This window comes from Pteropus alecto, unplaced genomic scaffold, assembly GCF_000325575.1.
Source record: "Pteropus alecto unplaced genomic scaffold, ASM32557v1 scaffold160, whole genome shotgun sequence".
Taxonomy (NCBI): domain Eukaryota; kingdom Metazoa; phylum Chordata; class Mammalia; order Chiroptera; family Pteropodidae; genus Pteropus; species Pteropus alecto.
This window is the reverse complement of record NW_006429864.1, coordinates 4155470-4168441: the sequence shown is the minus strand read 5'-3', so window position 1 is coordinate 4168441 and position 12972 is coordinate 4155470. Positions and strand designations below refer to the sequence as shown.

At 57.7% G+C, this 12972-nt stretch overlaps 2 protein-coding genes across 4 annotated transcripts in view; one reads left to right on the top strand and one right to left on the bottom strand.

Moving 5' to 3' along the window:
* Positions 1-709: 709 nt before the first annotated feature.
* Positions 710-3261, top strand: NUDT18 (nudix hydrolase 18). The gene is made up of 3 exons (XM_006904370.3): positions 710-983; positions 1924-2137; positions 2364-3261. The coding sequence occupies exons 1-3, from the start codon at positions 822-824 to the stop codon at positions 2957-2959; spliced, it is 972 nt and encodes a 323-aa protein (XP_006904432.1). The 5' UTR covers positions 710-821; the 3' UTR covers positions 2960-3261.
* A 584-nt stretch (positions 3262-3845) lies between these two features.
* Positions 3846-12972, bottom strand: part of FAM160B2 (family with sequence similarity 160 member B2) — a 14850-nt gene continuing 5723 nt past the window's right edge. For 2 of the 3 annotated variants that reach the window (XM_025044197.1, XM_006904369.3), the window contains 15 exons: positions 11899-12068; positions 11246-11350; positions 11035-11157; positions 10607-10816; positions 10305-10501; positions 9848-9956; positions 9566-9642; positions 9026-9215; positions 8353-8498; positions 8129-8257; positions 7878-7968; positions 7541-7684; positions 7039-7179; positions 6725-6825; positions 3846-6501 (listed from right to left, as the gene is read on the bottom strand). In XM_025044197.1, coding sequence (XP_024899965.1) covers positions 6363-6501; positions 6725-6825; positions 7039-7179; positions 7541-7684; positions 7878-7968; positions 8129-8257; positions 8353-8498; positions 9026-9215; positions 9566-9642; positions 9848-9956; positions 10305-10501; positions 10607-10816; positions 11035-11157; positions 11246-11350; positions 11899-12018 — 2022 coding nt within the window. In that variant the 5' untranslated portion in view covers positions 12019-12068 and the 3' untranslated portion in view covers positions 3846-6362. The remainder of the gene's footprint in view (positions 6502-6724; positions 6826-7038; positions 7180-7540; positions 7685-7877; positions 7969-8128; positions 8258-8352; positions 8499-9025; positions 9216-9565; positions 9643-9847; positions 9957-10304; positions 10502-10606; positions 10817-11034; positions 11158-11245; positions 11351-11898; positions 12069-12972) is intronic. The other variant, XR_003045210.1, reaches the window with a different exon arrangement.

Below are 12972 nucleotides of genomic sequence, written 5' to 3'. Positions count from 1 at the left end.
CTGATGAGGGCTATGTCCACTGATCCCAGGCCCCCTCTCTGACCCAAATCCCCTCCTCCCACCACCAGCCACACCTTGACCATCCCAGCCCTACTCCCTCCCTCTTCTGAAACCTGTGACACCTCCTTGGCCAAACCAATCATTTAGCACTTGGTTTATAATCCTGAGCTGACTTTTTATTATCGTCTATGTCTACTTCTCCAACTTGATCAGAATCTCCTCCAAGGCAAGAGCTAAGTTCTCCCTGCTACGATGACATTCAGTACATTTTTAGTGAAAGAAAGAGGTTATTTGGGAAGTGATCATTTCGGTCAATGAAGTGATATGTTTATGACCAAAGCTGGACAGCGGGTCCCAGCCTCGGCCCCGGGCCTCTGTGACGTTATTGGGTTTGTTGTGATGCCACTGTCGCTGGCTACAGTGGCGCTCCGCAGCCTGCAGGCCGGATGACGTAACCATCGGAACCGGTGCGGACATGTGCGCGCTGGAGAAATTAGCAAGGCTGGCGGCTGGAGGTGCGGGTAAAGAGCGAGGAGCAACGCACCCAGAAGCCGAAGCTGGGCGGGGTCCGCTCTGCGGGGTAGGGAGCCTGGCCCGCTTACAGACTGGTCCCGCCCCGCGGTGACCAGCCAGCCAATCCGGACATGCTGCGGGGACGCGCAGCCTATCAGCGGCCGGGGCTCGGCCGCAGCTTCCACGTTCGCGAGCATGCCCAGCGCGAGTACGCGGGGGAGGGGACGAAGCACCGCGGGCCGCGCGGGTCGCACCCCGCCCGGCTAGGCGGGTTTGCGGGACACGGCTGCAGCCTCCCAAGGAACCCGATGGCCTGGGAAGGCCTGGCGGGGGAGCTGGCGGCGGTGCTGGAAGGCCGGGGGCTATGCGTGCAGAGCTGTGACTCGGAGCCGACCGGGGAGCCGCCGGCGCCGGTGCGGCTGCGGAGGAACGTCTGCTACGTGGTGCTGGCCGTGTGCCTCAACGAGCAGGTGAGCGTCCACCCGCCGGCCCCTTGCCCGGGTCACGGAGCGCGCAGCCAGTCCCGTGGGGACAGAGGACCTACCGGCAGCAGCCATCGCTTCTTTGTGGGTGGCGCTTCCTAGTTTTGCAAAGCACTTGCACTTACACTGACATATGAGCCTCGTGCGGCCCAACCCTACGACTGTCCGATGTACAGAGGAGGAAACTGAGGCCAGGAGCCTGTTTATCTTATCATACTGGGCCTCAGTTCCTTAAAGTGGGGGGACTGTCTTAATTCTCCTTCCTTTCTCCAGAATCTAGCATAGTGCCCAATGTTGTGGAGTGTGCCCTCTTAAAGATCTGTCCAGTGCTGCAGAGATCTCCCCAGAGTCCCTTGGACAGTAATGATGCAGCCTGCACTTAACACCCGGATCTTCTCACCCCTGTGTGATGCTCTTTTTGGCGCTGGTCCCTGTACAAGTTGTTGTAACAACAACTAGAAGGGGCCAGGGCCAAAGATAGGAGTTGTATAGGGTGGGGGCATGTTTCAAAACCGAGACTCCAGTGAGAGAAAAGGCCACAAGCAGTTTGTAAACCAGGAGGGGAAGCGAGAGATACAGTGATAGACAGTGCAGACAACTTGGCAACCCCCACTGTGGGGCCTGATCCCCAGGCCCTGAGGCAGCTCCCAGGAATCTTAGTCTCTTTCTGAGATGGAAGTCTGAATGCAAAAGCATGAATTGCAGAGAGGGGTATCTGGCATCCACACAAGGGTCAGTCCCTGGGAGAGCTCAACAGTCTGGGTTAAGAGCTCTACAGCACCTGAGCTCAAGTGTCCACCAGGAAGCGGGTACTAGGCAACTGTGTTTGAGATTTCTGGCCCCAGGGCAAGGGAAAGTTGCTGGCTGTGCTGCTCCTTTGGAGCCTCCTGCCTGGCTGTGTGGGGGTGAGGATCCTTTCTCTCTTCAGGATGAGGTGCTGCTAATCCAGGAGGCCAAGAGAGAGTGCCATGGGTCATGGTACCTACCCGCGGGGAGAATGGAGCCCGGAGAGACCATTGTGGAGGCACTGCAGCGGGAGGTGAAGGAGGAGGCTGGGCTGCATTGTGAGCCTCTGACTTTGCTGTCTGTGGAGGAGCGGGGCCCCTCCTGGATCCGTTTCGTGTTCCTCGCTCGCCCCACAGGTATGGCCCACCTGGTGGCAGCATTGGCAGGGGGCAATTGACACCTTTCCCCCAGCATGACTTCCAGTGAGATGAGCTCCTATTCTGGCTGGTCCAAGTCTGGCATCTGCAGATTCCAGCCTGAGGGTCAGGGCTAGAATGGTTGGGTAGCTTTTGACTCTGCCAGGCCCAGCACTTCTCTCAACACAGACCCTTTTCCCCACCCCGTTCCCCACACCTCCCCCAGGTGGAGTTCTCAAGACTTCCAAGGAGGCAGATGCGGAATCCCTGCAGGCTGGCTGGTACCCACGAACCTCCTTGCCCACTCCTCTGAGGGCCCATGACATTCTGCACTTGATGGAGCTGGCTGCCCAGTACTGCAAGCAGGCCAGGCATCCTCTTGTTTTGCCCCAAGAGCTTCCCTGCCGTCTGGTCTGCCAGCGGCTCGTGGCCACCTTTACCAGTGTCCAAACAGTGTGGGTGTTGGTGGGCACGGTGGGGATGCCTCACTTGCCCATCACTGCCTGTGGCTTTAACCCCATGGAGCAGAGGGGTGGCATCAAGATGGCTGTCCTGCGGCTGCTACAGGAATGTCTGACCTTGCACCACTTGGCAGTGGAGACCAAGGGGGTGCTTGGACTACAGCACCTGGGCAAAGACCATACCGATGGCATCTGCCTGAATGTGCTGGTGACAGTGGCTTTTCGAAACCCAGGTATCCAAAATGAGCCCCCAAAGGTTCGGGGTGAGAGCTTCTTTTGGTGGAAGGTGATGGAGGAAGACCTACAAAGCCAGCTCTTACAGAGGCTTCAGGAGTCATCTGTTGTCCCGGTCAACAGATAGGAAGGTGCCATCGGTGCAAGGAGTTGGGAATCTGTGCTCCCTCCACCATGGTGGCTTTGCCACCCTCTGAGGGAGGCAGGTTAGCGATCAGGGATCCTGTTGCACTAGCAGCAGGGCAGTTCTCCTGCTCATGAGGACTTCATCTCTTCACCGTGGAGCAGGTCCCTACATTGCACCAAAAGGGACAGTGCCTTTAACCGAGCAAGGAGTCCAGAGCTCAAGGCAGTGCTTCCTAAGGGGATATTAGAGCTTTCTGGACCAAAGACAGCATCTTCTCATCATTTTCCATGCCCCCCCACCTTGAAAAGACAGCATCTTCTCATCATTTTCCATGCCCCCCGCCCCACCTTGGTAAAGCCCTAAATCTGGATTCTCAGGCACTTCAAACATGAAGCGGGTGCTGGGGAGGTCGCTGCAAGGGAATGGACTTTGCTGCGTAAACCAGTGTTGCTTACTTTGCCTCCCTGCCTAAATGTCTCTGTGGGAAGTGAGCAGGAAGAGGGGACTGCCCTCAAAAGAGAAGCTCCTCCCTTGTCCCACCAACAGTCACCCAGGCCTTCCCAGACAGCAAGCCGATGCTGCAAGGGCCAGCCAGCAGGGTATGGGGCGACGGGGTCAGGCAGGCTTCCCACTGTCCGCCACAGCCTATCTCCAGCCCTCTGGGGCCCTCTTCATTTTGCTTGCCAGGTAGGAAGTGAGCACACTCCCTTCAAGGTTTGAGCCTTGAGAATGCCAGGGGAGCCCCTGGTGGGGGAGGAGCTGTAAGAGCTGCCCCTGCCTCGGTTTCCTTCTTGAACTCTGCGAATGACCCCTCCCGCGTCACAACCCAAACCAGATGGAAACCCTGTCTTCATCTTCCCTCAGCCCGGCTGAATCATGGTAGAAATTGTTTAAAGAAAGAACTTTATTGAAATTTAAGAGAAAACCAAAGGAAATGAACAAAGAAAATATGGTGTGTTCTCCTCACTGCATCTGAAGTCCAGATTTCTGATTTGGAGCCGGAAAACACTTGATTGGGCTTCCCTTTTGAGCGATGAAGGACCAAGGTAACCTCAAGCCACTTCCTACCCTACCTTTGCCTTTCGTGGCCACCATCTTGTCTTTCTGGACTCTGTAGCTATGGTAGGAATCCTGTCCCCTCTGAGGACAAATATCTTCCCAGTAATGAAACCAAACCCTTTCACTCTGGTTCACTTCTGTCTTAGGGACCCACCGGGCCATATCCACACCAATGGTCAATGATCTTTGCTCCCATTATTTAGCTTACAGTGGTTTTCAACCCTGGGTGCCCATTCGAATCACCTGGAGAGCTTTAAAAACAACTCTGAGTCACCCCTAGAGATACTAACTTAACTCGTGAAGAATGGGGCCAGGGAGTTGGTATTTTAAAAAGCCAACTAAGTGATTCTAACATGCGCTGAGGTGAGAACCATTGACCACCCCTCTTGAGTCTTCAGCTCGCTCTGCCCCAGCACACTCTTGGTGACCCCCTCAGAGGATCTCCACATACATTTAGAGTGAGAGTTTTAAACTATCAGGCCCACTGTTCACTAAAGTAGTTGTACAACGCACGACCTAAGCACCTGAAAATGAAAGTTGCATACAGATGCTCCAGACGGCCTACACCCTCATGGTGTCTCTGAGGCTACTCAGCCCTCAGTCGTGGGCAAGCTGAGCAGAAACAGTGTTGCCAGGAGAGGCTGTTCCTGGCAAGCGCTGAGGAACATCAGATTTGCTCTGCCAGAGCCTGTCTCTGTTTACCACCACCCCACCCCCTCCACCCCAGTGCTGAAAAAGGAACTTAATTTGTCTTCCCTGGGGAGGAAGATGGGCCCGAATTAGCAGTGGAGCCCTGGGCAGAAGGACACGAAGGATGGAGAAGGACAGGGCAGCAGTGTCCACGCAAACCACACCATTTATTGCCATGGTGTCTGGGGGACACCGTGAGAATGCCAAAGTGCATCGAAGCGGGGAGTGTCTGTGATTCCTGGATGCTTGAACATTTTCTGAATTGAAGAGTCCAGACCCAGTTTGCCCACTGAGCTCTGCTCCCGTCCCACACCACACGCACATGCGCACACGCGCATGCACGCACATACGCGGTCTTTCAGAGCAGCGGTTCAAGTCCTCCCCAGCTTGGAGGAATGCGGGAGAGGTAGAGGTCACTGAGTTTGCTCCTCTTTCATGTCACCTCTTGGCAACCTGCAGCTGGCTCCTAGAAGCGGCATGGGCAGGAAAAGGAAGCGAAAGGGGCTCTGGCCTGCTCCTCCCTGCCCAGGAGCAAAGCCAGCAACTGCAGTCCTGCTGAGGTAATGCCTGGCGCCGCCTGTGTGTTCCTGCAGGTCGAGACAGATTCAGGCCGGGTGGGGTAGCAGTCCCAGCCTCCGAGGGCATGCGGGGAGAAGAGCATCAGGATTGCTGTCTGTGCCCCAGTCCCGCTCTGCCAGGCCTTGGGCGCCTGCAGTCAGGTGGGCATCCTGGCCTCATCTGTACCCTGAGCTCCCTTGCTCCCCTGGAAGAGCCGTCCATTGAGAACACTGGGCCTGGCCTTCCCCCGTCTCTGAGTCCCTCTGCCCAGGTGTCGTGGACCTGCTGAGACGGGTTCAGAAGGCGCCAGAGAGAGAAACCAGCTGGAGCTGGAGCCTGGCGCCCAGCCCCAGCTCTCCAGGCCCTCTCCCGCCCCGGTGCAGTTGCATCAAGGTTCTCATTAGCAGCTGCCCCCGCCTGGGCGCGGAGCATGCTTTGGCCATTTGCCATGAGACGGTTGGGGATTTTGCAACAGTGTCCGGGAAGACCAGGCAGGCAGAGAGGGCTACCCTGCCATCTGCTGCCCCTTCGCCAAAGGTTAAGTCAAGGAAGCAGGAAGAAGAAAGGTCAAGTTTCAGCGGCATCTATGGTACCTAGGGTGACAGTGACAGGGCTCCCATGTCTACATCTTTCTGACCTACGGTTCTGACCAGCCTCGGAGCCATCGGCTCACTCCGCGTTGTGCCCTTGAACTGAGTCACAAGTCTTGGCCCACGCCACAAATGGCCCGTAGAGCAGGTGACAGACACAGAACACAGGAGAGTCTTGGTTCAGGTGCTCACTTGGCCATCACTGAGCTTCCCTGGGAAGGCCTCAAGGATACCATGCTGCCCGGGAGGTCCCCTCTTTTGCTTCTTGGCTTTTGGTACCTTGGAGACCCACTTCCTGAAGCCCAGCCTGGTGTAGCTAACAAGGAAGGGTGTCTGAGGTATCCTGGGAGCCAAAGCCCAGGCCTCCAGAGGCAGAGGTCCCTGGATACAGAGGAGATGGAGCCAAGCCCCCACCTGGGAGAAGAGTGGTGGCGGCTGTGCCAGGCGAAAGGCAGCTCCTGGGCAGAGGGGAGGACAGGAGCCTCCCCTCCCGTCATGCTCCTGGCTCAGACATGCCCTTCCGGAGGTGGAGAGAGGCACAGGTGAGGACCATGGGGCGGGAACTTGACGAAAGCAATGGCAGCCAGCTCCTTGCAGAATTCCTCCAGGACTACCACACCCTGGAGGAGGGTCTGGTGGTCCAACCTAAGGGAGAGAGCACAGGGTCATGGCTAGGAGGCATGAGGTGTGCCCCCAGTGTGACGTCCCAGTGTCACCGAGGCATAACCCAGTAGCAGACCCCCTCTGAGTGAGGACAGAGCTCAGCAAGGGGTCCTCTGCGCCCTGGCCTGGCATCTCCCTGCCCTGAAGCATTCCGCCCTCCCAGCCAGGGCTCTTCGCCAGGCACCCGCTCCCCTCGGTTACTTACTGCTCCCCAGGGACCTGACCCATCAGCTGCTTGCGCACCAGGAGCAGTTTTCCTGGGAACTGGGGTACCCTCTGAATTCTCTGCATCAAGTCCCCAATTACCTAGAGGAAGAACAAGAGAAGACTGAGATGGGGACCAGGGACACTCCAGTGGGCTGGCTCTGCTGTATCTGTATCCGCTGTAGCTCAGTGTGGTATCTGTGCTTCCCCTGGTGCTGGCAAGGGTCCCCACTCCTGCAGCCCCCGACCACCCTGTCCTGTTCCCCTCCCTCCCTGCCCCACCACTGGCACATACCCTCGGCCAGGCATCCTTACCCGGACGAGCACAGAGAATAGGCTCCTGCAGCCAGGGGCCAGGTTGATGTAGGGGTCCAGGAGGTACTCGTGGATAAGGGGGTGGGGGAAGAGGGCGAGCCGAGACAGGACTGAGGTCACTTGCAGGTTCAGGCTGTATGGCTGCAGGGAACACGGTGGACAAGCTGAGGGTTGCAGCGGGCGGTGAGCATTTTTGCACACCCCCGGAAAGGCGCCTGGCCAGTGTGAACGTGTGCGGGGGTGAGAGACTCACGTGATGTGTGTGTGTGTCATGGATCCCCTGGGGCTGAGGGCCATAACATGTTAGGGCGTGTGGAGCAGAGGCGAGACCGGGCTTCTCGCCTGGCGAAAGTTGGGGGGTGGGGGTGGTGTGGAGCTGAAGAACCGAATACGACTCAACCCCTGTGGTCAAGCCCTGCTCTCCTGAAGGACTCCAAAGGTACCCACCTGGGGTGCTCCTGTGAGCCCGCACCCTCTGGCTGGGCCCAGTCCTATTGGCTACCTGTTCCAAGATGCGGGACATGCGGTCAAACAGCATTCGGAGGAAGTGACCCTCAAAGAAAGGCCGCTCGGGCTCATGGGGGTCCAGGGGTGTGAGTGCCAGGGGCCAGCCCCAGGGGGCAACTCGGGAGCTGCACTCCTGGAACTGAAACAGGAGAGAGAGTTAGGGGGAGGCCTGTGGTCAGCACACAGAGGGGACCGCACGGGAGGTGGGCTCAGGGCTCTTGGCTAGAGCTAGGAGCATCTTGGGCAGAGCTCAAGGAGGCAACAGGTAGAGTTATCAATCTCACAGCTTTAAGGGGAGAGCAGTGGGTGTTGGCAGAGGCCTCAACACTCACCAGTCCGTAAGCATCGTGGACATACGTGTCATATCCAGTGTCTTCCAGGAAGGCTGAGGTCTTGGCTTCCTCAGGCACGAGGCAGAGGAAGCTGAGAGGCAGAAACCTCGGTGTCGCGGGCCTCCCCTGGTGCCCTGCCTGCCCTGTTCCACCCCCGCCCAGAGGAAACACCTCCTGCCCTGCACCTCATCAGGGCTACGGCTAAAGGCAGAAAGACTCAAGTGGCTCAGACTTGCTGACCTGCCCCCTACCTGTTGACAATTTCAGTCACTGCCGTTTTGCCATCTGAGTTGGTGGCAGGGGCTGGGGGGTGCTTGGCAGAGGGCTGAAAGCCAGCATTGAGGAGGCCATCTGTGAAGTAGGGGTCCTCCTCCAGGTCTCTGTGGCCAGGGCACACATGCGTGACACCAATGAACCAACGAAAGGGTGAGAGTGGGGGTGCTGAGGGCTGGGGTGGGGCCTGGGTTTCACTTACAGGGTGTCCTCATAGCTCTCAGGCTCCGGTGAGCCCCGGACCACATACAGGCGGCCCTCGAGGTGGCACAGGATCAGACTGCGGATGATTTGCTCATGGGGCTTCTGAAGCAGCTCTTCAAACAGCCGCAGCGTGGCAATGCTGATCTGGGGCAAGAAGGGGCCAGCGGGATGTCCCTTCCTGCCCCAGCTTCTGGCTATGCCTAGGAGTTGTTCACCCAGACGGGGATGTGCCCCTAGAAAGGGTCCCCTCCTTGGCAGGTTTTGGGAGGTGTGAATGGGTGTTGGCACGGGAATCGGAAATCTGGCTGGTCCCAGTTCCATTACTAATTCGGTGAGCAATATCGGGCATGACAGTTGGCTTCTCTTTGCCTCAGTTTCCATGTCCGATAAATGGAATATCGGCCTCAGCTACTTCACAGAGTGGCTGTAAGCCTGAAACAAGCCCAATGAATATAAAAGCAAAATACAGAGTGCCATCACAAGTATGTGATCACGGAAAATGACTGTGTGACAAAGCAGTCTAGTCACCGGTTGCTGCATCACTGTTTTAGGGTTGAGGGGAATGTTCCAATGTTTCAAAGGCAGAACCACCTGGAAAGCTAGTGAAAATGGAAATCTCTTTGGCAGGGGTGGGATGGCAGCGAGTGCTGCTGAGGGCCCTCCCTCCTCACCTCATCAGAGAGGTGGTCACAGTGCCTGACAAGGTGAGTGCGCAGAGTGCAGGGGCTGTCCCCAGGGACTGCAGGCCGCTGCTCCGTGCCCAGGAGGAAAGCCACAGCCTCTCGAAGCAGCGCAGGGGAGCGGAGCTGGCGCAGCAGGGCCGTGAGCAAGGCGGTGGTGGTGAGGATGCTCTGCTCGGACCTATGAGGAGAGAGCACTGAGCCAGGTGGGGGCGGGGAGGCCAGACAAACAGAGACTGGACGAGTGTGGGGGTGGCAGAACCCCTTTCTGGTTACCTTCTCTGGCTAGTGTCTCCCTGCTCACTCCCATCCATCCTGAGGTCCTGGGGTCCAGGGCAGAGGCCTTTGCCAGCTCACAACAGCTCTGAGCCATGTGTATTGGGGGACAAGGCCTGGCCAACATGAACTGATGGAGCCCACAGACTCACTTACTCAAGGAGTTCCCTGGCCATAAGGACAGGATGGGGCAGGTGGGGTGGGTGGCTTGATCCAGACCATGGCCACATCTGAGGGGACTGGACGCAGACTTACACGTGCAGGAGCTGGGGCTGCAGAATCTCCACAAATAACTTCTCAGCCACAGCCTTTGCCAAGGCATCCGCAAACACCTGGGCGCCAAAAAGCGTGTCTTAAACACACTTACCTTCGGCGACAGTTTTCCGCTGAGAAATAACTATCTTTGCACAGCGTCCAAGACAACAGGGACAGGGTCCCGGCTAACCCAGGGCTCTGCCTGGCTCCTGGGAGACCCACTCAGTCCTTGAGGTGGAGACAGTGAAGGGAGCAGTGCGAAGCAGGGAACGCTCTCCTTACCGTGTGTGCCTCCATGATGAGCTGGTCGCAGTAATCGAACCACCCCAGAAAGGCAGCCAAGGCCTCTTTGCCAGGGAAGGAAGCCTCATCAGACGGGGCACTGGGTAACCTGCGGGGGGTTGAGGGAGGCGCTGTGAGGCCTGCCCCTGCTCTGCTCTGCTCTGTTCCAGGAGCTGAGCCCTTCCTCCTAGGCCCCGGAATCTCTGGGGCAGGGCAGGGACATGGGCGGGGGGTGGGGCGAGGTGGTCAGTTTTACTGGGGGCTCTGTGGGCAGAAGCAAAAGTGAGGCTTCCCTGGAGGGTGAGAAGGCCCTTGGGACAGGCTGTAACCTCTGGAAAAGGGTGGCCAGCAGGGGTCCCCATCCCTCCTGGAAAACAAGAAGAGCTGGCTACCAGAGGACACGCAGGGCTTCCAGCCCCTGAAGATGCAGCCTCGCCTTCCCTGGCCAAGCACCTACCTCCAGCTGATACCTTCCAAAGCAGCAACGTCTGCAGGGTCCAGGAGGGTGGGCATGGACTGGTACAGCTGGCAAAGGTGCTCAACGATCACAGGGCAACAGGGGCTGCTCTGCACCAGGTAGGTGGCGGCTGCCTGGGAAGCCACGCTCACCAGGAGCAGCAGGTTCTCCTGGGCCTTCAAGGCCACCCGACCTTTCTAGGGGACAGGGGTACAACTTCAGGGGCATGCACCTGAGCCCCCAGGTCTTCTCTGAGCAACCCGGCCCCCAACCCCAGCACAGGCCTTCTCGGCGGCGATCACCTTGCTCTTGCACAAGCCAGTCAGGGAGGTGATCAGGTTGCTCTCCCCAATTCCTCCATCAGGCTCCTCAGTCTCAGCAGGCAGCGGGGCTGTCAAGCCCCAGGCCCCACAGGAACCCCTGTCGGGGGCCCTGTTGTGGGGGCTCGCTGGCTCTTGAGGCAGGGTGGTGGGTTCTCTGGATGCCTTCTTCCTAGTGACAGTCTTTTTACCCTACAACGGAGGCTGGATGGGGCCAGGTGGTGGTGGAGTCCATTCCCCATGCTGCCCCCTTGGGATGTGCAGGATGTGCTGGCTGTCAGGGCCTCGGCACGGGGCTGGAGGGGAAGTCGCCCGAGTGCCTCCCTAGTGACCCACGCTACCTCTGCTTCCTCCAAGGGGCTTGCCCTGGGTCTGGGCCCTCCCGTCCTGTTCCCCAAGGAGGCACTCACTTCCAGGATGTAGGTGAGCAGGGCCGGATCCTGCTGGATCTTGGAGCAGAGGACGGTGGTGAACTGCACCTCCTCCTTTTCTGTGAGGGATCCGGGAACTGTCCCACCAAGCCGGAGAAGTTTCTGGAAGGGGAGCAGGACAGAAACGGAGAGGCAAGAGTGGCAGAGAAGAGAGGAGGTTTTACCCCCAGACACCTCTTAGGCCCCTCACCTGCACAGGCCTGTGGACATTGAGGTAATGCAGGAGGGGGTGCTGCACCTGGGCCAGCACCTTGCTGAAGAACTGGAACACCTGCTGCCGCATGCCTGGCGGGTACTGCGGGTCAGGGAACAGAATGCCTGTCAGGAGAGGAAGCTGTGGCCCCGCCTGGAGCACTGCCCCCCACCCCCACGCAATTCCTCCCCTCCTCGCTGCTCAGAGGGCACCTTCGCTGTGAGCCTCCTCCCCGCTGCTGAAACTGGCCTTGTCTGCGCTGCCGGCTCCCTGTCCTGCTTTCTCTTTCTCCATAACCTTGTCATTACTGAAAACCCTACATGCAGCCTCCTTTGTCTTAATCACTGCTGTGTCCCCAGCAGCTGGGACACAACCTGGCACTTGGCTGGTCCTCAGCACATCTCTGCCGACTGAACGAAAGGGAGCCTTTCCTCAACCTCAACGACAGCGAGAATGAGACATTAAAACAGATAAGCAAGGGGACATCGGGGGAGTGCTAGGTCAGCTGGCCCCAGTGCCCCTGCCCCTCCATTGCCTCCAACACTCCTTGCCCCAGTGTCAGGACTAGGAGGAGCACACAGGTGGAAGAGCCTGGAACTCAGGGGCCTGGCTTGCACAGAAGGTTCCAGAGGCCCCGAGGCCCCGCCTACCTCGGCTTTGCCCAGGGTGCACAGGGTTTCTAGGATCTTGTGCTGCAGCAGGTACTCGAGGCAGGGCCCGGCCTCGCCCGCTGCCTGCTGCCGCTCCTCGTACACCAGGATGTCCAGCATCTGCTTCAGCCGCCAGGGAATGTCCGTCTTCTTGGCTGGGGTGTTTTCATCTGAGATTTAGGTAAAAGGGTGAGTGGGGGGAAGATGGCACTCTGGCTCCATGGGGTCAAGCTGGTGGGGCCTGGAGCTGGGGTGGCTGAGGGCAACCTAGAGTGAGGCCAGGTTAACAGTCTGCTTCAAAGGCTGGTGGAAATGGAAGTTCACAGTTGATGCCTTCATATTTAAAAACACAGAAGACATAGAACAAGGCCCAGGATACAACTGAGAATGTGTACATGCCCCAGTGCTTTATCAGAGGGAAGAGCATCATTTTTTTCTCCAAACCCTGGGGCCTACAGAAGGATCTTTGCTAGGGCTGCAGGCCAGCTCTGGGCCTGAGTGAGAATCTGTAGGCTCAAGGGTCTGTCGTATAATTTAGAAGCTGTCTTCTAGCAGCTTCCTGACAGATAACCTTCTGAAGCCCGTTTCTGTCCCTTTCACATTCATAGAAGGCAATACTCTGTTTCTTAAAAAGCAGGAAAAAATAATCTGTGCACGACCAAGTGTTTGGACTCAAACCTGCTGTACCGTGTAGAGGTCCTGATGGAGAAGGTGGCCTGTGGGGATTTCTTAGGCAGAGCTGCAGTGGGTGGAGGATTTTTTTTTTTAAGTTTTAGTACTCTGAGACAGGCCTTGGAGCACCCCCTAGTTTTCGTGAACACACGGGGCTCTTAACAGGAAAAAATAATCTGTGCACGACCAAGTGTTTGGACTCAAACCTGCTGTACCGTGTAGAGGTCCTGATGGAGAAGGTGGCCTGTGGGGATTTCTTAGGCAGAGCTGCAGTGGGTGGAGGATTTTTTTTTTTAAGTTTTAGTACTCTGAGACAGGCCTTGGAGCACCCCCTAGTTTTCGTGAACACACGGGGCTCTTAAGTGAGGTAGCCTGCATCATCTACCGCCTACTGGTGTAGGG